Source organism: Thalassophryne amazonica, chromosome 12, assembly GCF_902500255.1.
Source record: "Thalassophryne amazonica chromosome 12, fThaAma1.1, whole genome shotgun sequence".
NCBI classification, from domain to species: domain Eukaryota; kingdom Metazoa; phylum Chordata; class Actinopteri; order Batrachoidiformes; family Batrachoididae; genus Thalassophryne; species Thalassophryne amazonica.
In genome coordinates, this window is record NC_047114.1 from 72,953,106 (window position 1) to 72,977,010 (window position 23,905).

The window sequence follows — 23,905 nt, forward strand, 5'->3', positions numbered from 1 at the left end:
TCTGTGTTTGCTGCAGGCCTGGAGCATCACGTACGTCAGCTGGCTGACGTTTGTCTTCCTGATGTGGTCGTGTATGCTGTGGATGGTTAGAGACCGGAGGCGTTACGCAATGTTGAGCTCGCCATTCATGGTGGCCTACGGCAACTTGTTGCTGGTTCTGCAGTACATTTGGAGCTTTGAAATTCTGGATGAAGTCCCAGGACTCTTCGTCAAGAAGAATAACCCTTTTCACTCCCTTTCTTCCAAGGTTCAGGACAATTTTCTGGATTTGACAAGTTTTAACATTTCAGTAGCAGATGAAAAGATGTCTTCTGTCCTTCATTTCGTTTTCTTCTAAACTCATACAGTCAGTGCCAGCCCTAACCAATTTGGCACCCTAGGCAAGCTTCTTAATGGCGCTCCTCCCCACCACACACACAGTAAATTCCACATTTACAGACACTCACACAACAAACTGAATCACTCTGTGTTTTTGTTAATAGAATAAAATGTCAAACAAGTCAATAAAAACAGTTAAGAACAAGTAGAAAAAATTCCAAACTTTGCAACTAAACACCTAAAAAACATCATCTCAAAGGAGCATCTAAAAAGAGGAGTATGTGACACCAGTAAATGGTAAAATAAATGGTAAATGGACTGCATTTATATAGCGCTTTTCCATCTGAATCAGACGCTCAAAGCGCTTTACAATTATGCCTCACATTCACCCCGATGTCAGGGTGCTGCCATACAAGGCGCTCACTACACACCGGGAGCAATAGGGGATTAAAGGCCTTGCCCAAGGGCCCTTAGTGATTTTTCAGTCAGGCGGGGATTTGAACCCATGATCTTCTGGACTCAAGCCCAACACCTTAACCACTAGACCATCACCTCCACCAGTAGGTGCCTATTCTGTAATATATAGACACTACCGTGTGGAGGCGTCAGCGCCCCGGCAGATTTGAGGGGGTAAATGATGTGTGTAAAGAGTAAAACTATAAATGCAGACAACATGAACTATAACACAAACAAATAAGCTTACACCTATGTTATAGCATTTTTTAGTGATTGCAAGCAGGGAAAACTTTAGTTTTTCTTAACCGCATGACATTTCAATAAAAATCTAAATAGCCGCTGAGATTGATGATCAGTGCATGTCGAAATGACGGGGAGAAACTGCACTGAAAGCCTCTACCAACTATTCCCACCCCAACGAAACAGTTTATTTTGGGTAGGTCATTTTAAGCAAACCTCATCCCGAAATGCCTTAGGAATTAGCAAACCATGGATGAAGGCACGTTAACACTACTAGCTACCTGATGTAATGCAACAGAAGAAATAATTCATCATATTATTTTTACTGTACCTCTGTCTTGGTCCTATTTTTCCTCCTCTTCTTTTTTCTCCCCTGGGCACCAGACACTTTGGGCCATTTTAACATTGTTGTTAAATCTCATAAATCGTGACCCGAACCCAGACAGTTTGGGTCGTTTTGACATTGTTGTTATGCCGTAATGACATAATGACCTGGAAGGGCTCATCAGACACTTTTGAGGGGGAGGAACGAGGAAACTTGTTGGGAAAGTGTAGGAACACGGACCCACAACAGGGGGCGCAAATGAACGGACAATGGAATAGGTCAAATAACAACACTTTACTGTTGCGAACGTGCACAACAAACACAACAAATTACAACAATGGACAAAGTTCAATTCACAAAGGTGTCGTGTGGGCAGGCTCGAAGATAGGAGACGCCTCTCCAAAGTAGGACCGGAACCACACGGTTTCCTCCGCCACAGGACCCCGGGAATACTGGAGCCGCCAAGTTCCGAACTCCCAGGTGGCCACTGCCTCCGCGTGTCGGACCTGGTACTGCTGGCGAGGAACAAGAACACAATTAACGTGGGCGTGTTTGCACCCAGCAACCTGTACGGCAGGGAAGCTACCTCCACCTCTCGTTGGAGAAAAAAGTCTGCAATCACTCACAAAAATCACAAAGGTTACTGTCAAGCAGTCAGCTGAGATTATTACCTTCCAGGTAGAACGATATCTCGGCGATGAGGTGGAGATGCCGTCCTGCTGATATACCCCAGTGATAATTGTCGTCAGCTGTCTCAGGTGATGGGTGACAGCTGTCACCCAGGCTGCTCCTGTGGGGCGGCGGCGCCCTCTGGTGGTGGTGGGCCAGCAGTACCTCCTCTTCAGCGGCCCACACAACAGGACCCCCCCCTCAACGGGTGCCTCCTGGCGCCCGACGGGCTTGTCCGGGTGGCGACGGTAGAAGTCGGCCAGGAGGGCCGGGTCCAGGATGAAGCTCTTCTTCACCCAGGAGCGTTCTTCGGGACCATACCCCTCCCAGTCCACCAGATATTGAAAGCCCCGGCCCATCCGACGGACGTCCAACAACCGGCGCACTGTCCAAGCCGGCTCGCCATCGATGATCCGGGCAGGAGGTGGTGCCGGACCGGGTGTACAGAGGGGCGAGGTGTGATGGGGCTTGAGCTTCGACACATGAAACACAGGATGGATCCGCAGTGAGGCTGGAAGCTGAAGCCTCACTGCGGCGGGATTGATGACCTTGAGGATTTTAAACGGTCCTATGTACCTGTCCTGTAGTTTAGGGGAGGCCACTTGTAGTGGGATGTCCTTTGTGGACAACCACACTTCCTGCCCGGGGCGATACGTAGGGGCCGGGGTCCGCCGCCGGTCTGCATGGGTCTTCGCCCTCATCCGGGCCTTCAACAAAGCAGAACGGGCGGCGCGCCACACCCGACGGCACTTCCGCAGGTGGGCCTGGACCGAGGGCACACCGACCTCCCCCTCAACCACCGGGAACAACGGGGGCTGATACCCCAAACACACCTCAAAGGGGGAGAGGCCGGTGGCTGATGACACTTGACTGTTGTGGGCGTACTCGATCCAGGCCAGATGAGTACTCCAGGCCGCCGGGTGCGCGGCTGTCACACAACGCAGTGTTTGCTCCATTTCTTGATTGGCCCGCTCTGCTTGCCCGTTGGTCTGGGGGTGATACCCGGACGAGAGACTGACCGTGGCCCCCAGTTCCCGGCAAAAGCTCCTCCAGACATGCGAGGAGAACTGGGGACCGCGATCGGAGACGATGTCTGATGGTATCCCATGCAGGCGGACGACGTGGTGGACCAGGAGGTCCGCCGTCTCCTGGGCCGTAGGGAGCTTCGGGAGGGCCACGAAGTGGGCCGCCTTGGAGAATCGGTCCACTATCGTGAGGATCACGGTGTTTCCCTGGGACGGCGGGAGGCCCGTGACAAAATCCAGGCCGATGTGGGACCAGGGGCGATGAGGCACGGGCAGCGGCTGTAGCAGTCCCGGAGCCTTGCAATGGTAGGCCTTGCCCCTGGCACAGGTGGTACAGGCCTGGATATAGTCCCGGACGTCGGCCTCCAGGGACGCCCACCAGAAGCGCTGCCGGACAACCGCCACGGTTCTTCGCACCCCTGGGTGACAGGAGAGCTTAGAGCCGTGACAGAAGTCCAGGACTGCAGCCCTTGCCTCTGGTGGGACGTAAAGTCTGTTCTTTGGTCCAGTCCCGGGGTCCGGGCTTCGTGCCAGGGCCTCCCGGACGGTTCTCTCTACGTCCCAGGTGAGGGTGGCCACGATAGTGGACTCCGGGATGATGGGTTCCGGTGGATCCGACAACTCCGCTTTGACCTCGTCTTCGTGTACCCGGGACAAGGCATCCGACTTCTGTTTCTTGGTCCCGGGCCGGTAGGTGATGCGGAAGTCAAAACGGCCGAAGAACAGTGACCAGCGGGCTTGCCTGGGATTCAGCCGCTTGGCGGTCCTGATATATTCCAGGTTCCGGTGGTCAGTGAAAACCGTGAATGGCACGGACGTTCCCTCCAACAGGTGTCTCCACTCTTCAAGAGCCTCTTTCACCGCAAGGAGTTCTCGGTTGCCAACGTCATAGTTCCGTTCAGCCGGGGTCAACCTGCGGGAAAAATAGGCACACGGATGAAGGACCTTATCGGTCTTCCCACTCTGGGACAGCACAGCTCCTATCCCTGAGTCCGAGGCATCCACTTCAACCACTAACTGGCGACTAGGATCGGGCTGCACCAGAACGGGTGCAGACGAGAAGCGCCGTTTCAACTCCTTGAACGCGGCATCGCAACGATCCGACCAGGTGAAGGGGACTTTTGGTGAGGTCAGGGCTGTCAGGGGGCTAGCAACCTGGCTGTAGCCCTTAATGAACCTCCTGTAGAAATTCGCAAAGCCGAGGAACTGTTGCAGCTTCCTACGGCTTGTGGGTTGGGGCCAGTCTCTCACCGCTGCAACCTTGGCCGGATCAGGAGCGACGGAGTTGGGGGAGATGATGAACCCCAGGAAGGACAAAGAAGTGCGGTGAAACTCACACTTCTCGCCCTTAACAAACAGCCGGTTCTCCAATAACCGCTGCAGGACCTGACGTACATGTCGGACATGGGTCTCAGGATCCGGAGAAAAGATGAGTATGTCGTCTAAATATACGAAGACGAATCGGTGCAGGAAGTCCCGCAAGACATCATTAACCAATGCTTGGAACGTCGCGGGAGCATTTGTAAGACCGAACGGCATGACCAGGTACTCAAAATGACCTAACGGGGTGTTAAATGCCGTCTTCCACTCGTCTCCCTTCCGGATCCGAACCAGGTGATACGCATTCCTAAGATCAAGCTTGGTGAATATCTTGGCTCCATGCAGGGGCGTGAACACCGAATCCAACAAGGGTAAGGGGTATCGGTTACGAACCGTGATTTCGTTCAGCCCCCTGTAATCAATGCATGGACGTAATCCGCCATCCTTTTTCCCCACAAAAAAGAAACCCGCACCCATCGGGGAGGTGGAATTCCGGATCAACCTGGCAGCCAAAGAGTCCCGGATGTAGGTCTCCATTGATTCGCGTTCAGGTCGTGAGAGGTTGTACAGCCTGCTGGACGGGAACTCAACGCCTGGAACCAAATCAATGGCACAATCATACGGGCGGTGCGGGGGAAGGGTGAGTGCCAGATCCTTGCTGAACACCTCCGCAAGGTCATGGTACTGCACCGGCACCGTCCCTAGATTGGGCGGGGCTCTGACCTCCTCCCTGGCCTGGGAACCGGGAGGAACCGAGGAACCTAAACATACCCGATGGCAGGTCTCGCTCCACTGGACCACTACCCTGGACGGCCAATCGATCCGGGGATTGTGCTTCAACATCCAGGGAAAACCTAAAATCACACGGGAGGTGGCCGGAGTTACAAAAAACTCGATCTCCTCCCGGTGATTCCCCGACACCACCAGAGTTACTGGTGGTGTCTTGTGGGTGATTGGAGGGAGTAGGGAGCCATCTAGTGCCCGTACCTGCACAGGCGAGGTAAGCGCCACCAGAGGGAACCCTATCTCCCTGGCCCATTTGCTATCAAGCAAATTCCCTTCTGAGCCCGTGTCCACCAGTGCTGGGGCCTTCAGGGTTAAATCCTCATAAAGGATTGTAACTGGGAGTCGTGTGGCGATGTGGGTGTGTCCCACGTGAACGTCTCGGCCCCCCCCTAGCCCAGTGTCTAGGGGCGGGCGTTGGTGTTTAACCGTTCGGGGCAGTCTCGTACCTGATGCTCAATCGAGCCACAAACAAAACACGCTCCGCGGGCCAGCCTCCTTTGTGTGACCGGTGCCCTAAATGTTGCCCTACTCGTGTCCATAGCTTCGTCAGCAGGGGGAGCTGTGATCGCACGGAGCGCAGGGGCCGTGGAGCGTGGGGAGGGCGGAACGCGGTCGGAACCGGAAGGGAGAGGGACGACGCGTGCCTGGCCACGCCCTTCGTCTCGTTCCCGACGGCGCTCATTTAACCGATTGTCTAATCGTATGACAAGATCGATAAGCCCATCCAAATCCCGCGGTTCGTCCTTAGCCACCAGGTGCTCCTTGAGGACCAATGACAGTCCGTTTACGAAGGCGGCGCGGAGGGCAGTGCTATTCCAGCCGGACCTCGCAGCCGCGATGCGGAAGTCGACTGCATAGGCAGCTGCGCTCCGGCGCCCCTGTCTCATTGACAGCAGCACGGCTGAAGCGGTCTCTCCTCTATTAGGGTGATCGAACACTGTTCTGAGCTCCCTCACAAACCCATCATATGTCAGAAGGAGCCGTGAACTTTGCTCCCAGAGCGCTGTAGCCCAAGCGCGTGCCTCACCACGAAGCAGATTTATCACATAAGCTACTTTGCTAGCGTCGGTCGCGTACATGACGGGACGCTGTGCGAAGACGAGCGAACACTGTATAAGGAAATTCGCGCACGTCTCCACACAGCCTCCGTACGGCTCTGGGGGGCTTATGTATGCTTCAGGGGATGGTGGGGGGGGTCGTTGGACAACCAGTGGAACGTCGCTGTCACGCACAGGGTCTACGGGAGGGAGAGCCGCAGCGGCGCCCGGAGGGCGCGCTTCCACCTGCGCGGCGAGAGCCTCCACCCTGCGGTTCAGGAGGGCGGTCTGCTCGGCCATCAAGTCTAACCGAGTCGTGAAAGCGGTGAGGATCCGCTGCAACTCACCGATTACCCCTCCTGCGGACGCCTGTGCGCCTTGTTCTTCCATTGGCCGTTCAACAGCCGGTTGACGCCCCTCGGGATCCATGACGCTGGCCGAGATATCCTGTTGGGAAAGTGTAGGAACACGGACCCACAACAGGGGGCGCAAATGAACGGACAATGGAATAGGTCAAATAACAACACTTTACTGTTGCGAACGTGCACAACAAACACAACAAATTACAACAATGGACAAAGTTCAATTCACAAAGGTGTCGTGTGGGCAGGCTCGAAGATAGGAGACGCCTCTCCAAAGTAGGACCGGAACCACACGGTTTCCTCCGCCACAGGACCCCGGGAATACTGGAGCCGCCAAGTTCCGAACTCCCAGGTGGCCACTGCCTCCGCGTGTCGGACCTGGTACTGCTGGCGAGGAACAAGAACACAATTAACGTGGGCGCGTTTGCACCCAGCAACCTGTACGGCAGGGAAGCTACCTCCACCTCTCGTTGGAGAAAAAAGTCTGCAATCACTCACAAAAATCACAAAGGTTACTGTCAAGCAGTCAGCTGAGATTATTACCTTCCAGGTAGAACGATATCTCGGCGATGAGGTGGAGATGCCGTCCTGCTGATATACCCCAGTGATAATTGTCGTCAGCTGTCTCAGGTGATGGGTGACAGCTGTCACCCAGGCTGCTCCTGTGGGGCGGCGGCGCCCTCTGGTGGTGGTGGGCCAGCAGTACCTCCTCTTCAGCGGCCCACACAACAAAACTGTTATCATCATTATTATTTAATAGGCTTTGTTATGCAGTTGCTATGCAGTCAGTATGGGTTTATATTTATTTTAGATCAAAAGATAAATAGTATTAAGTAGTTTTAGTCTTAGTTGTAGTCTTACACACCTCTCTGCAGCTTCTCTCCCCCTGCCATCCCCTCATTACCCCATCCCCGTAGAGACGGTGCCTGCTCCCAGACCACCAATAACCAGCAAAAATCTATTTAAGCATAAAAATTCAAAAAGAAAAAATAATATAGCACCTTCAACTACACCACAGACTAAAACAGTTAAATGTGGTCTATTAAACATTAGGTCTCTCTCTTCTAAGTCCCTGTTAGTAAATGATATAATAATTGATCAACATATTGATTTATTCTGCCTTACAGAAACCTGGTTACAGCAGGATGAATATGTTAGTTTAAATGAGTCAACACCCCCGAGTCACACTAACTGCCAGAACGCTCGTAGCACGGGCCGAGGCGGAGGATTAGCAGTAATCTTCCATTCCAGCTTATTAATTAATCAAAAACCCAGACAGAGCTTTAATTCATTTGAAAGCTTGACTCTTAGTCTTGTCCATCCAAATTGGAAGTCCTAAAAAACAGTTTTATTTGTTGTTATCTATCGTCCTCCTGGTCGTTACTGTGAGTTTCTCTGTGAATTTTCAGAACTTTTGTCTGACTTAGTGCTTAGCTCAGATAAGATAATTATAGTGGGCGATTTTAACATCCACACAGATGCTGAGAATGACAGCCTCAACACTGCATTTAATCTATTATTAGACTCAATTGGCTTTGCTCAAAATGTAAATGAGTCCACCCACCACTTTAATCATATCTTAGATCTTGTTCTGACTTATGGTATGGAAATTGAAGACTTAACAGTATTCCCTGAAAACTCCCTTCTGTCTGATCATTTCTTAATAACATTTACATTTACTCTGATGGACTACCCAGCAGTGGGAATAAGTTTCATTACACTAGAAGTCTATCAGAAAGCGCTGTAACTAGGTTTAAGGATATGATTCCTTCTTTATGTTCTCTAATGCCATATACCAACACAGTGCAGAGTAGCTACCTAAACTCTGTGAGATAGAGTATCTCGTCAATAGTTTTACATCCTCATTGAAGACAACTTTGGATGCTGTAGCTCCTCTGAAAAAGAGAGCTTTAAATCAGAAGTGCCTGACTCCGTGGTATAACTCACAAACTCGCAGCTTAAAGCAGATAACCCGTAAATTGGAGAGGAAATGGCGTCTCACTAATTTAGAAGATCTTCACTTAGCCTGGAAAAAGAGTCTGTTGCTCTATAAAAAAGCCCTCCATAAAGCTAGGACATCTTACTACTCATCACTAATTGAAGAAAATAAGAACAACCCCAGGTTTCTTTTCAGCACTGTAGCCAGGCTGACAAAGAGTCAGAGCTCTATTGAGCCGAGTATTCCTTTAACTTTAACTAGTAATGACTTCATGACTTTCTTTGCTAATAAAATTTTAACTATTAGAGAAAAAATTACTCATAACCATCCCAAAACGTATCGTTATCTTTGGCTGCTTTCAGTGATGCCGGTATTTGGTTAGACTCTTTCTCTCAGATTGTTTTGTCTGAGTTATTTTCATTAGTTACTTCATCCAAACCATCAACATGTCTATTAGACCCCATTCCTACCAGGCTGCTCAAGGAAGCCCTACCATTATTTAATGCTTCGATCTTAAATATGATCAATCTATCTTTATTAGTTGGCTATGTACCACAGGCTTTTAAGGTGGCAGTAATTAAACCATTACTTAAAAAGCCATCACTTGACCCAGCTATCTTAGCTAATTATAGGCCAATCTCCAACCTTCCTTTTCTCTCAAAAATTCTTGAAAGGGTAGTTGTAAAACAGCTAACTGATCATCTGCAGAGGAATGGTCTATTTGAAGAGTTTCAGTCAGGTTTTAGAATTCATGATAGTACAGAAACAGCATTAGTGAAGTTTACAAATGATCTTCTTATGGCCTCAGACAGTGGACTCATCTCTGTGCTTGTTCTGTTAGACCTCAGTGCTGCTTTTTGATACTGTTGACCATAAAATTTTATTACAGAGATTAGAGCATGCCATAGGTATTAAAGGCACTGCACTGCGGTGGTTTGAATCATATTTATCTAATAGATTACAATTTGTTCATGTAAATGGGGAATCTTCTTCACAGACTAAGGTTAATTATGGAGTTCCACAAGGTTCTGTGCTAGGACCAATTTTATTCACTTTATACATGCTTCCCTTAGGCAGTATATTAGACGGCATTGCTTAAATTTTCATTGTTACGCAGATGATACCCAGCTTTATCTATCCATGAAGCCAGAGGACACACACCAATTAGCTAAACTACAGGATTGTCTTACAGACATAAGGACATGGATGACCTCTAATTTCCTGCTTTTAAACTCAGATAAAACTGAAGTTATTGTACTTGGCCCCACAAATCTTAGAAACATGGTGTCTAACCAGATCCTTACTCTGGATGGCATTACCCTGACCTCTAGTAATACTGTGAGAAATCTTGGAGTCATTTTTGATCAGGATATGTCATTCAAAGCGCATATTAAACAAATATGTAAGACTGCTTTTTTGCATTTACGCAATATCTCTAAAATTAGAAAGGTCTTGTCTCAGAGTGATGCTGAAAAAGTAATTCATGCATTTATTTCCTCTAGGCTGGACTATTGTAATTCATTATTATCAGGTTGTCCTAAAAGTTCCCTGAAAAGCCTTCAGTTAATTCAAAATGCTGCAGCTAGAGTACTGACGGGGACTAGAAGGAGAGAGCGTATCTCACCCATATTGGCCTCTCTTCATTGGCTTCCTGTTAATTCTAGAATAGAATTTAAAATTCTTCTTCTTACTTATAAGGTTTTGAATAATCAGGTCCCATCTTATCTTAGGGACCTCATAGTACCATATCACCCCAATAGAGCGCTTCGCTCTCAGACTGCAGGCTTACTTGTAGTTCCTAGGGTTTGTAAGAGTAGAATGGGAGGCAGAGCCTTCAGCTTTCAGGCTCCTCTCCTGTGGAACCAGCTCCCAATTCGGATCAGGGAGACAGACACCCTCTCTACTTTTAAGATTAGGCTTAAAACTTTCCTTTTTGCTAAAGCTTATAGTTAGGGCTGGATCAGGTGACCCTGAACCATCCCTTAGTTATGCTGCTATAGACTTAGACTGCTGGGGGGTTCTTTCTCTTTTTGCTCTGTATGCACCACTCTGCATTTAATCATTAGTGATTGATCTCTGCTCCTCTCCACAGCATGTCTTTTTCCTGGTTCTCTCCCTCAGCCCCAACCAGTCCCAGCAGAAGACTGCCCCTCCCTGAGCCTGGTTCTGCTGGAGGTTTCTTCCTGTTAAAAGGGAGTTTTTCCTTCCCACTGTCGCCGAGTGCTTGCTCACAGGGGGTCGTTTTGACCATTGGGGTTTTTACGTAATTATTGTGTGGCCTTGCCTTACAATATAAAGCGCCTTGGGGCAACTGTTTGTTGTGATTTGGCGCTATATAAATAAAAATTGATTGATTGATTGATTGATTGATAGTTTTAGTATAAGAATAGTGCAAGTTGCATTTATTTTTTTCCCCTCATTTGTGGCGCCCCCTAGATGGACTGCTAGGGCTCGAACTCAGGATACCTATAGCACATACTTGAATATATGATTTAAAAGTTAAAAAGCTGAATTGATGTCAATGCTTTATTCAGTCATTACAAGCTAGTTTTTTGTTGGTACAATCAACATAATGTACATAATGCTGGATACTTTAACCTTTTCTGTGACAAAATAATTCAAGAGACTATGGTAAAAAAAAGATTAAAAAGGACATTTTGCAGCCACCTTTAATCAGCATAAGGTGTTAAACACTATATTTCATGCATAATCTTTTAAATTTCCATGTCGTGTTCAGAAACATGCATTAGGGTTATGGTTAGAATAACATTAAGTACAAGAGGAATATCTGTTTTTCTTCTGGTTATTTCAGGCCTCGTGATCACAGCCTCCTAGTTGATGAATACGTGGGATATGTACCTTATTTGAATCAGGTTTCGATCTGTTTGAAAATTTGTCAATTTTTACAAATCTGTTCAGGTTTTCTGTTTTGGTTTAAAACCTTTGGACATATAAATTTGCAGATTTTTTTTTTTCATAGATTGGAGCAGGCCAAAGCCTTTTATAGCTACTCACAATCACCCAGTGTGTCTAAAAAGATTATATACATCTGTGAGTTATGGTACGGTTTAAAATTTAAAACTCTGTGTTGTTTTGAACTGTTGTGGAAAAAGCGGCCCTTCAAGCACTTTGAGTGGCTCTAATGTATATTTTTCTCAGCCACACTACTGTTTTAGGAAACAATGCTTGTATTTATCCCATCTATTTCAATTTTCAATTTCAATTTATTTTCATTTATATAGCACCAAATCACAACAGAGTTGCCTCAAAGCGCTTCACACAGGTAAGGTCCAACCTTACCAACCCCCAGAGCAACAGCGGTAAGGAAAAACTCCCTCTGAGGAAGAAACCTCAAGCAGACCAGATTCAAAGGGGTGACCCTCTGCTTGGGTCATGCTACAAACATAAATTACAGAACAATTCACAGAACAATTCACAGACAAATATATAAGAAATACTATTGGCGCACAGGACAGGAGGATCACCAACACGAATACAACTCCCATCTCTGGATGGAGCTGCACCTTAAACAGAGAGAAAAAACAGAATCAGGCATCAGAAAGACAAAAAATACTGTATAATCTGCCAGCATTAAACAACAAGAAAAACAGAAGAAATACTAAGGTGATCGCCGGCCACTAGCCCTAAACTTCACTAAAAGACCCAGAATTTAGGTAAAGTTGAGGCTGCGGCCCGCTCCAATTACTAATAAATGAATTAAAAGAGTAAAAAGCGTAAAACAAAACTGTACCAGTATGCTAGCCATATGAAAGGGAAAATAAGTGCGTCTTAAGTCTGGACTTGAAAGTCTCCACAGAATCTGACTGTTTTATTGACTCAGGGAGAGCATTCCACAGAACGGGGCACGATAAGAGAAAGCTCTATGACCCGCAGACTTCTTACTCACCTTAGGGACACAAAGTAGTCCTGCACCCTGAGAACGTAAAGCCCAGGCCGGTATGTAAGGTTTAATTAGGTCAGCTAGGTAGGGAGGTGCCAGTCCATGAATAATTTTATAGGTTAGTAGCAGAACCTTAAAATCTGATCTCACTGGGACAGGAAGCCAGTGAAGGGATGCCAAAATGGGTGTAATGTCGTCGAACTTTCTGCTTCTTGTCAAAAGTCTGACTGCAGCATTTTGAACCAGTTGGAGAGCCCTAATGCTAGACTGCGGTAAACCAGAAAATAGAACATTGCAGTAGTCCAATCTAGAAGAGATAAATGCATGGATCAGGGTCTCAGCATCAGCCATAGACAGGATGGGATGAATTTTTGCTATATTTTGCAGGTGGAAGAAAGCAGTTCTAATAATATTTATAATGTGGAGGCCAAAGGACAACGAAGGATCAAAAATTACCCCAAGGTTCCTCACTTTGTCAGTGTGATGTATGACACATGAGCCGAGGCTGAGCGTTAACTGGTCAAATTGATGCCGATGTCTCACTGGACCAAGAACCATCATTTCAGTCTTATCAGAGTTTAAAAGTAGGAAGTTTCTAGACATCTAACTTGTCACTGCTGCAAGGCAGTTTTCTAAGGATTTTATGTGAATGAGATTACCAGCAGTTATTGGCATGTATAACTGAGTATCATCTGCATAGCAGTGAAAGGTAATCCCAAAACGCCGCAATATGTGCCCAAGGAGTGCTATATAAAGGGGGAAAGCAGGGGGCCTAAGACAGACCCCTGTGGAACCCCAAATTTTATGTCACTAAGGTTAGAGGTAGTGTTACTGTACAAAACACAGTGAGAACGACTGGTCAAGTATGACATCAGCCATGCAAGGGCACTCCCAGTAATCCCAAAGTGATTTTCCAGCCTATCAAGTAGAATATGATGATCAACTGTATCAAATGCAGCACTGAGCTCTAACAGCAACAGAACTGTAGTGGTGTCCGAATCCATTGTAAGCAGAAGATCATTCACCACTTTAGTGAGAGCCGTCTCTGTGGAATGATATTTTCTAAAAGCAGACTGCAGTGGCTCAAAGAGATTATTCTCAGTAAGATAGTCTGCGAGCTGCCGTGACACCACTTTTTCCAGAATTTTAGAGAAAAATTATAGATTTGATATCGGCCGATAGTTTGTCAATACACTAAGGTCAAGATTGGGTTTCTTAAGTAATGGTTTAATCACTGCAGATTTTAAACATTTAGGAATGGGTGTGCCACAGGTGTGGGCCACAGGTCCTTAAACAGTTTTGTTGGTATAGGATCAAATAAACAGGTTGTGCTTTTTGTTGACATTACGAGTTTTGTCAGCATGCCTAGTGAAATACTGTCAAATTCTGTAAATCTAGGTAATACCTCAGTAGTGGCGCCCACATCAATAGCAGGGTGTAGTGGCTGGATTAAGGCATGCCGGGATATGTTTAACCTGATGTATTCTATTTTCTTCCCAAGTAATCCAGGAAATCTTGTGCTGTAAAAGAAGAGCGAACTACAGGTGGTTGTCCATGCAAAAGTATTGCCCCCGTGTCGAACAAGAACTTTGAATTATGCTTGTTTTTGTTGATCAAATCAGAGTAGTAAGTCCGCTTTGTAGCCAATAATGCATGCTTATAGTCTAAGATAGCATCACACCATGCAAGGTGAAATACTTCTAATTTGAACAACGCCATTTCCTGTCGAGTGTAGTTTTGAGCACTGAGTTTAAACTATCTACAAGTCTGTCTACTGACTGGGTATTTGTCAAATGTGAAGCTAAGACATCAGGCAGTCTAGCTTCGAGTTCAGTCTTAGTTGAGGAGTTGATACATCAGCGTAATGATATATAAGATTGTTGTTCCACTAAACACGGCAGTGAAACTATAAATTTAATAAGTGAGTGATCAGACACCACTGATGTAAGAGGCATGATGTCAATATTTGTGACCGCAATACCACGTGCGAGAACCAGATCCAGGGTATTTCCACTAATGTGCGTCGAATCCGAATGCATTGCCGAAATCCTAATGCATCCACAATTTCCATAAATGATTTGCAGAGGGGATCAGAAGGCTTATTTATATGAATGTTAAAGTCACCGATGATCAGAATGTTATCTGCACTAGTTGACAAGTTAGAGATGAACACACCAAATTCATCTAAGAATTCAGAATATGGTCCAGGAGACCTATATACAGTGACAAAGTAATACGACTTATTTTTATTCTTCTGACCTTGGCAATGTGTAATATCCTGAGCAGAGCGGAGAATCAGTTGCTCAAACGAGTGATATTTGTAACCCCCAACAGCTAATAAGCTAAACCTAGATTTATAAATAAGAGCAACACCCCCGCCTTGCTTCGCATCACGAGGGACGTGACTAAATGTATATCCCATCTGAGAGTAAAGTTGCAATTGTGCTTCACACCTGGGTCAAACAGTTTTACAAATTATATTCAAGGTTTGTGGTCAGTGCCAGGAGAGTGCAGGAAGTGTTTAGATAACCCAATTCAAGTTTAGAAATCCTGCTGTGATTTATGAGATTCCCCATGATGTTGCTAAGACCACCCCTATGTCAGCCAATGCCAGGATGCATTAGTTCATTCCAGTCCTGTTTTCTTTTTCTTGATGGTCATATGTTTGTCTAAACATGGTATTTTTGTGTGCAGGTTCTGTGTCTGTTGAGCTTCTGGTTGCTGTTGAGACAAACACTTACAGAGAGACGGGAAAAACAAAGGGAAGCTACCACCGGCCTCTCACACGTTCATGTGGAGGGGCATAAGAAGAATGGTAAGATCTCGTATTTTATTCAGACTGCTTGAATTAATACAGGGCACTTAAGCTAAGGAAGTTTTTTTATTATCAGATATGAGCTAACTATTATTTAGGAGTTTATGAGCTAAAAAAATTAAACGGCTCGTAAAAACTGTGAAGTTGGCAGGTGAAATTTTGATTTTGTATCACTTTTTTTAGTTTCATTTTACGTATCTTTTTAAATCTGCTTCTCTAAGCTCCATGCTTGTGATGGCTAAAAATTAATTTTCCATGCCACATTTCATTTCCAACAAGAACACACAAATGCACGTTCGTGCACTGAGCATCCCCCACCGGTAATTTTTTATCATGGCGTTCAGTTGGCTTAATGTCGGCTTGATCGCTTTGGTAGATAAATTAGGAGCGCTGAAGCATGTCTTTTGTCTTCTGATGCTGTATTTGGAAATAAAAAGCAGCCGGCTGTGCTGCTGATTTAATAATGCTACCACATTAGGATATGGGTTCTTTTTCAGAAATTAAATCTGGAAGGTTTCTACTTTAAGTAGACCGAATTGTGATTTTTTTTTTTTTTTTTTTTCTTTTTGTGTGTGTCTGATTACTTAGGTTAGGGATATAAAAAAACAGCCAACTGATACTGACAAAGCAAAAAAAAAAAGCACATAACCTGCACTCACCCACAGGGCCTTGGATTGTTGATAAGTTTGCCACTGACAAGCGATGCTTTTCAGCAGATGGGTTTTATAAAGTGCAATTCAGTGAATATAACCTTTGACCTCCATATCAATGGGCATCTTGGGGTAACCATGCATAACATACATTCCAGGTTTGGTGACAGTCACACATGATTACAAAATATGTTTTTGCACTCACAAGGTTTTTACAAAGCACACTCCAGTGACCTTGGCGTTTACGTTTTGTGACCTGCAAATCAATGAACATCTTGTTGTCACAATGCCTAACACACATACTGAGTTTGGTGACAATTGGACACTTACAAAAGAAGTTATTGCACTAACAAGATTTTTACAAAGCATGCTCCAGTGACCTTGACCTTTGACTTTTGGACCCCAAAATCAGTCAGCTTCTTGGCATTGCAATGTGTGATGTATATGCCATGTTTGTTTACAATCAGGTCTGTAAAACTGAACCAGTTTTGGTCACAAGTGAAGAGTGAGTGAGTGAGTGAGTGAGTGAGTGAGTGAGTGAGTGAGTGAGTGAGTGAGTGAGTGAGTGAGTGAGTGAGTGAGTGAGTGAGTGAGTGAGTGAGTGAGTGAGTGAGTGAGTGAGGTCTTGGTAAAACTTGACCATGCTAATTTTGTTCACATTATTTATGTGCACAAAAAAGTGTGACTGATGCTTGGACAGAATGCAATATTCAATTCAGTTAAAATTGTTTTAAATACATCATATCATAAGTCACTACTGGCAGAAACCTGAAGGAGACCAGCTCTTTGAATTGTAAATATTTGTATGTGTATTCTGTTTTAATTGTTTTTCTGTAATGATTAATTTATTTTGGTATGTTGTGTGGTCTTAATCTGTTTCTATGTTACTGGGACTACGGATGGAAATTAGCATCTTGCTATAATCCGGCATATTTACATGTAACAATGTTCATTAATATGCATTGTCTCGTTTCAAATAACTATATATATATATATATATATATATATATATATACACCAGCAGTTCTGCTTTGGCCATACTACCAACAATAAAACAAAGAAAAGCACAGCAAAGACTTTTCAAACATGCAGAGATAGAAAGTTTCAGCTAAGCAACCATATATATATATAGATAGATAGATAGAGAGAGAGAGAGAGAGAGAGAGAGAGAGAGAGAGTCCAATGATCACAATGACCAGTGGCTCAAAAACAATCAAGAGGTGAAGAGCAGAGTCCCAGTAAAATAGACAGTGGTGGGCACAGTTGTATTTGCTGGTAAAGTGAGTAAAGTTTAACGGTCAAAAATGTTTGAAAACCATAAAATCATATCTGTTTGTTCCTGTCTGTTGTGTGTCTTCAACAGTCAGGCCGGCGTTTCTGACGAGATGAGCTCCTGTAACGTAAATCGACAGTTAGTTTGTACTTTTTAAGTGAAAAGACACTTATTGCTGTATTTTTATGTAAAGACAAAACTTGCATGGGTTTTCTTTGGTGGGGAAGCTCAACGCGACTGGTAGGGTGTCGATTTTGCCAGTCGTGTTGAACTCAACACGGGTGAGCCTTTCCTGTAACTGTTTATAAATATAATACAGATAACCTGTGACTATTAATACTGTGATTTACTGCTTTTTATAAAGACGATGACCGTGTTTGGGATTTTATTTTTTATTTATTTTTTGGGCATTCGTTTGTGTTTGTGATCCTTATGTGACTTGACCTTTGGATTTACCCAGCAGCCCTTGCGGCACTCAAACTCGGAATTGGGTTATCAGTAGCCGACAGTGAAGTCCAATGTGGCCGCGATTGAGTCAGTACTAAAAGTTAGCGGTAACGTCCGCTAAATTTTTTAGTGGTTTATTGGTTTAGCATTATAAAAGCTAACTTTTCAGTTAGTGGATTAATGGTTATGGAATCTAGGTTATCGGTTAGCTGTGCCCACCACTGAAAATGTACTGCAATTGATGAGATTTTTTTTTTTAACAACCAAAAAGTCCACTAATCCAGTATTACCAGGTATATCCCCCTTCTGGCGTTACTGCTGGTGGAGAGATAAACACAGGTTTCTCATTTGAATAGCTGACGACAACCAACTGGAGTGTTTTGTAGTTGTGCAGAATTTTCTGATTCTCTGATGTGTTCTATAGAGGAAGAGGACTCTAAGGTGGGAGGGGAGCAGGACATCATTCAGGTGCTGGGCAACATGATCATGGCTCTGCTGGTCAAATATTGGATCTACATCTGTGGCGGCATGTTCTTCTTCGTTAGCTTCGAGGGCCGCATTGTCATGTACAAGATCATCTACATGATGATGTTCCTCTCCTGCGTGGCGGTCTACCAGGTGAGGACACCTCACGTCTTTTGATAGTTTTTGCTCTGCACAGTTGTGCGTAGTTCTGTAGATCAACAACATTAGATGACCTCTTTTCCATGTGAAGCCATTGATACCAGTTAAATCATCACTTAGAATAAAACATGTTAATATCTGTTGTGCTTGGAGTTCACGTGGAAAGGACACAGCCGTGTTTCCATTTTCAATTTCCCACAGACAGACGGTGTTGGCAGTTTTAGTACGGTCATAAAGTTTGTATAATGCATGTTCATAATCCAGAGTGTGTTTTTGACTGTTTTATCTCCCTGGTTGCAGTAAAGGCAAGCTGCCAGCGTGAATTAAAGCATCCTCCGTGCACTGTTTAATTTAATGTGTTACATTATTTTAATGTCATAAAATTCATAGACCATGTACTGTAACACAGTTGTCAGAGTTATTAGTTGTGGTAAAGTCTTACTTGAATGAATGAATGAATGAATACTTCTTGACCAGGTGCACTATGAGTGGTGGCGAAGAATCCTGAAATACTTCTGGATGTCGGTGGTCATGTACACCATGCTGGTTCTCACTCTGGTCTACACCTTCCAGTTTGACAGCTCGCTGCCTTTCTGGTCCAAACTGTTGAACATGAACAAAGAGAGGTGAGGTCCACCGGGCACCCACCGTGCGTTTCAAACTGCCCGCTTATATCCACAAGTCCTTGATGTTGGTGTGGACGCTAAGAGGTTTCTGCCAACATCACCATGGTGACTGTCGGACACGTCATAATGATGCTTCTAACCCAAAAGAAACAAAAGTGTAAGCAGCAGTGCAGACAGATTTGATCTGTGCAACCATTAAATACTTTACAATAAGTTGATATACTGTCCATAAAACTCTCACTAAGTTTACTTCTTTACTGTCTGTGGAAAGTAACTCGTCTTTACATTACTTGTTACTTTTGCATTACTCAGAAACAGCCTACAGCCAAACAAACTGATGTGCACTGCACACACATACTGGAACAAATTCCGACTGTTACAAAGAAGTTTCTCTGTCTCCCACTCTGTGTGTCTCTGTCTCGCCATCTTTCTCCCTCTCAGTCTGTCTCTCTGTATGCTGCTGTGTTTAGTCATTAAAGTTGAAGGCGCGTTTTAGTGCAAAAGCTCACTAGCTCATGCATCCACAGAAATAAACACGCTCACACGTGTGTGTGTGCGTGTTTATTTCTGACAGTTATTAAAGCAAGTTCCTTCTATTTAGAAAAGTAATCGACAGGCATTTCACTTACTCTTAATCCGGAAAGTATTCACGGCACTTCACTTTTTCCACATTTTGTTTGGTTACAGCCTTATTCCAAAATGGAATAAATTCCATTTTCCCCCTGAAAGTTCTACTCACAACACCCCATAATGACAACATGCAAATTTTTTTTTTTTTTTGCAAATTTATTAAAAATAAAAAACTATGAAATCACATCGACATAATTTTTCACACCCTTTGCTCAGTACTGTGTTGATGTACCTTTAGTGGCAATTACAGCCTCAAGTTTTCTTGAATATGATGTCACGAGCTTGGCGCACCTATCTGTGGGCAGTTTTGCACATTCCTCTTTGCAGCACCTCTCAAGCTCCATCAGGTTGGATGAGGAGGGTCAATGCACAGCCATTTTCAGATCTCTCCAGAGATGTTCAGTTGGATTCAGGTCTGGACTCTGGCTGGGCCACTCAAGGATGTTCACAGAGTTGTCCTGAAGCCACTTGGCTCTGTGCTTAGGGTCCTGCAGAAACAGTCACCCCAGTCTAAGGTCAAGAGCGCTCTGGAGCAGGTTTTCATCCAGGATGTCTCTGTACATTGCTGCATTCATCTTTCCCTCAATCCTGACTAGGGATGGTATTGATAAGATTTTATCGATATCAGTACCATTATCAATTCCGCTTATCGATCTGATTCCTTATCGATTCCCTTATCGATACCTCCTGTGAATTTCTGTGTACACAAGTAAGCTTTACAGGTTTTCTATGTCACAACATTTTATCGAGTCTTAAAGTAAATAAATATGAAATTGGTCACTGGATCCTTGATCTCTGGACATAAATAGAAATAACAAAACAGACATTAATGGCATGATTGTCTCTCCATACATCTGAACTGAGCTCAGCTGGCTGCTGGAGTCTGCAGGTCTGCAGCCATACAGGCTTGGGCTGCTGCACATCAGCGAAGGACATCTCATTTTGGGCTGAAAAAAACCCATTTTGATCAATTGTAGTTTATTGTTTGTATTACGTTGGAAAGAGGTGACATTTGATTTAAACAGTGATTCGCTTTGAAGGTATAAATTCCGAGCGGAATCGACTCAGCAGAGACAGCGCAGCATTTGGAGCAACGGAACGGAGGGACGATTCTCGTTTCTTTCTCACAACAAGACCGGAGTCCCAGTTAGTCACTTTAATCTGCACAAAAATGACTCACGATTGACACATTTTAATGGCTTTGAGAGGGGATAAGAAGTGGACTTGCCACTTCTGAAGAGGAGTGAAGCAATGAACCAACGAAGCAGCAGATCAAAGCACTGCTTCATTGGTTCAAAGGTTCAAAGCAAAGCAAAGCTGCAGAAACGTTTGATTACAGACCCGCTGCAGGGTCTGGAATCAATGTAGAGAAATGATCATTTTCCCGACAAACACCCTCAAAACAACGGCCGCTCTGAAGGACCGATAAGGGAATCATTAAGTAAAAAGACTATTGATGTCGGTGGATCAAATCATTTCTTAACGATACCCTAAAAGAACCGATTCCTGATACCATTGCTAATCCTGACTAGTCTCCCAGTTGCTGTTGCTGAAAAACATCCCCACAGCATGATGCTGCCACCACCATGCTTCACTGTAGGCATGGTGCCTAGTTTCCTCCAAACATCATGCCTGGCATTCACGTTAGAGAGTTCAATCTTTGTCTCATCAGATCAGAGAATTTTGTTTCCTCATGATCTGAGAGTCCTTCAAGTGCCTTTTGGCAAACTCCAGGCGGCTGCCATGTGCCTTTTACTAAAGAGTGGCTTCTGTCTGGCCACTCTACCTTACAGGCCTGATTGGTGGATTGGTGCAAAGATGGTTGTCCCTCTGGAAGGTTCTCCTCTTCACAGAGGAATGCTGGACCTCGGGCAGATTTGACCATCGGGTTCTTGATCACCTCCCTGACTAAGACCCTTCTCCTTCGATCGCTCAATTTAGACGAGCGGCCAGCACTAGGAAGAGTCCTGGTGGATCTGAACTTCTTTCATTTACAAATGATGGAGGCCACTGTGCTCATTGGGACCTTCAAAGCAGCAGAACTGTTTACTGTACCCTTCCCCAGATTTGTGCCTTGAGACAATCCTGTCTCGGAGGTCTACAGACAATTCCTTTGACTTCATGCTTGGTTTGTGCTCTGACATGCACTGTCACTTTGGGACCTTATATGTAGACAGGTGTGTGTCTCTCCAGATCATGTCCAGTCAACTGAATTTACTGCAGGTGTACTCCAATTAAGCTGTAGAAACATCTCAAAGATGATCAGTGGAAACAGGATACACCTGAGCTCAATTTTGAGCTTCATGGCAAAGGCTGTGAATACTTATGTACGTTTGATTTCTTTTTTTTAATTTTTAATAAATTTGCAAAAAAAAAAAAAAAAAAAAAACCTTTTTCAAATTGTCATTATGGGGTATTGTGTGTCAAATGTTGAGGAAAAAAAAATGAATTTCTTCCAGTTTGGAATAAGGCTGTAACATAAGCATGGTGAATACTTTCTGGATGCACTGTACACGTTGCTTCCAACTTTATATGACACTATTTTTCACGGAAGAAGTGCGCCATTCCCTGAATATTCCATTGAGTTCTCCCAGTGTCATTTTCTGGATAGGCAGTCGAGTCTCACGCTTCATCTTTATGTGGCTTTCAGGGAAATTCAATAATTTGTGCTGTCTTAGGAACCTTTGTGTGATTAATGAATTTACAAAAAAAACAAACAAAAAAAAAACATTACATTACGGCGATACAGGCAGAGGTAATGTGATTTCAGTCACAGAGTAACATGTTACACGCAATAGTGGCTGTAACTCACTTGAACTTTGTCTATACTGCCTACACAACAGCCCTGCTCCATTTTCTTGCATTTAGAAAACTGACACAGACAAAATGTACACAGCGAATAAATGAGCCTTATGTCCAAAAATTCCCATCAGAAGAATAGATTGCCACGCACCGTCAGATATATATATATATATATATATATATATATATATATATATATATATATATATATATATATATATATATATATATACACACACACACACACACAAAACCCCAGTTCCAATGAAGTTGGGACATTGTGTAAAATGTAAATAAAAGGAGCATCCCCAAAAGGCTCAGCCATTCACAAGCAAAGATGGGGCGAGGATCACCACTTTGTGCACAACTGCATGAAAAAAAATAGTCCAACAGTTTAAGAACAATGTTTCTCTACGTTCACTTGCAAGGAATTTAGGGATTCCATCATCTACAGTCCATAATATAATCAGAAGATTCTGAGAATCTGGAGCGCTTTCTACATGTAAGCGGCAAGGCCGAAAACCAACATTGAATGCCGTGATTTTCGATCCCTCAGGCGGCACTGTATTAAAACTGACATCATTGTTTAAAGGATCTTACCTTGTGGACTCAGTAACACTTCAGAAAACCATTGTCAGTTAACACAGTTCGTCGCTACATCTACAAGTGCAAATTAAAATTCTACCATGCAAAGCGAAAGCCATACATCAACAACATCCAGAAACGCCGCTGCCTTCTCTATGCCCGAGCTCATTTGAAATGGACAGACGCAAAGTGGAAAAGTGGGCTGTGGTCTCATGAGTCCACATTTCAAATTGTTTTTGGAAATCATGGACGTTGGGTCCTCCGGACAAAAAAGAACAAGACCATCCAGATTGTTACCAGTGTAAAGTTCAAAAGCCAGCATCTGTGATGGTATGGGGGATAACTTACACATCTGTGATGGCACCATCAATGCTGAAAGGTACATCCAGGTTTTGGAGCAACACATGCTGCCATCCAAGCAGCGTCTTTTTCAAGGACGCCCCTGCCTATTTCAGCAAGACAATGCCAAGCCACATTCTGCACGTGTTACAACAGCGTGGCTTCGTAGTAAAAGAGTGCAGGTACTATACTGGCCTGCCTGCAGTCCAGACCTGTCGCCCATTGAAAATGTGTGACGCATTATGAAGCACAAAATACGACAACAGAGATCCCGGACTGTTGAACAACTGAAGTCGTACATCAAGCAAGAATGAGAAAGAATTTCACCTCCAAAGCTTCAACAATTAGTGTCCTCAGTTCCCAAACGCTTATTGAGTGTTGTTAGAAGGAAAGGTGATATAACACAGTGGTAAACATACCACTGTCCCAGCTTTTATGAAATGTGTTGCAGGCATCCATTTCAAAATGAGCAAATATTTGCACAAAAACAATAAAGTTTATCAGTTTGAACATTAAATATCTTGTCTTTGTGGTGTATTCATTTGAATATAGGTTGAAGAGTATTTTTAAATCGTATTCTGTTTTTTTTACATTTTACACAACGTCCCAACTTCATTGGAAATGGGGTTGTGTGTGCATATATATATATAATTTTTTATCAAAGCATTGTTATTGAGCCACTTTTTTAAATCTTTCCCTGTAACTTTAACCTCTATTTGAAAAATACAATGAATAT

General features: G+C 44.3%; 1 protein-coding gene across 1 annotated transcript in view; it reads left to right on the forward strand.

Moving 5' to 3' along the window:
• LOC117521141 (piezo-type mechanosensitive ion channel component 2) overlaps nucleotides 1-23,905 on the forward strand; it is a 249,903-nt gene that overhangs the window by 99,892 nt on the left and 126,106 nt on the right. Inside the window, exons 12-15 of the mRNA XM_034182477.1 lie at nucleotides 17-247; nucleotides 15,073-15,193; nucleotides 17,988-18,181; nucleotides 18,665-18,813. Of these exons, the coding sequence (XP_034038368.1) occupies nucleotides 17-247; nucleotides 15,073-15,193; nucleotides 17,988-18,181; nucleotides 18,665-18,813 (695 nt within the window). The remainder of the gene's footprint in view (nucleotides 1-16; nucleotides 248-15,072; nucleotides 15,194-17,987; nucleotides 18,182-18,664; nucleotides 18,814-23,905) is intronic.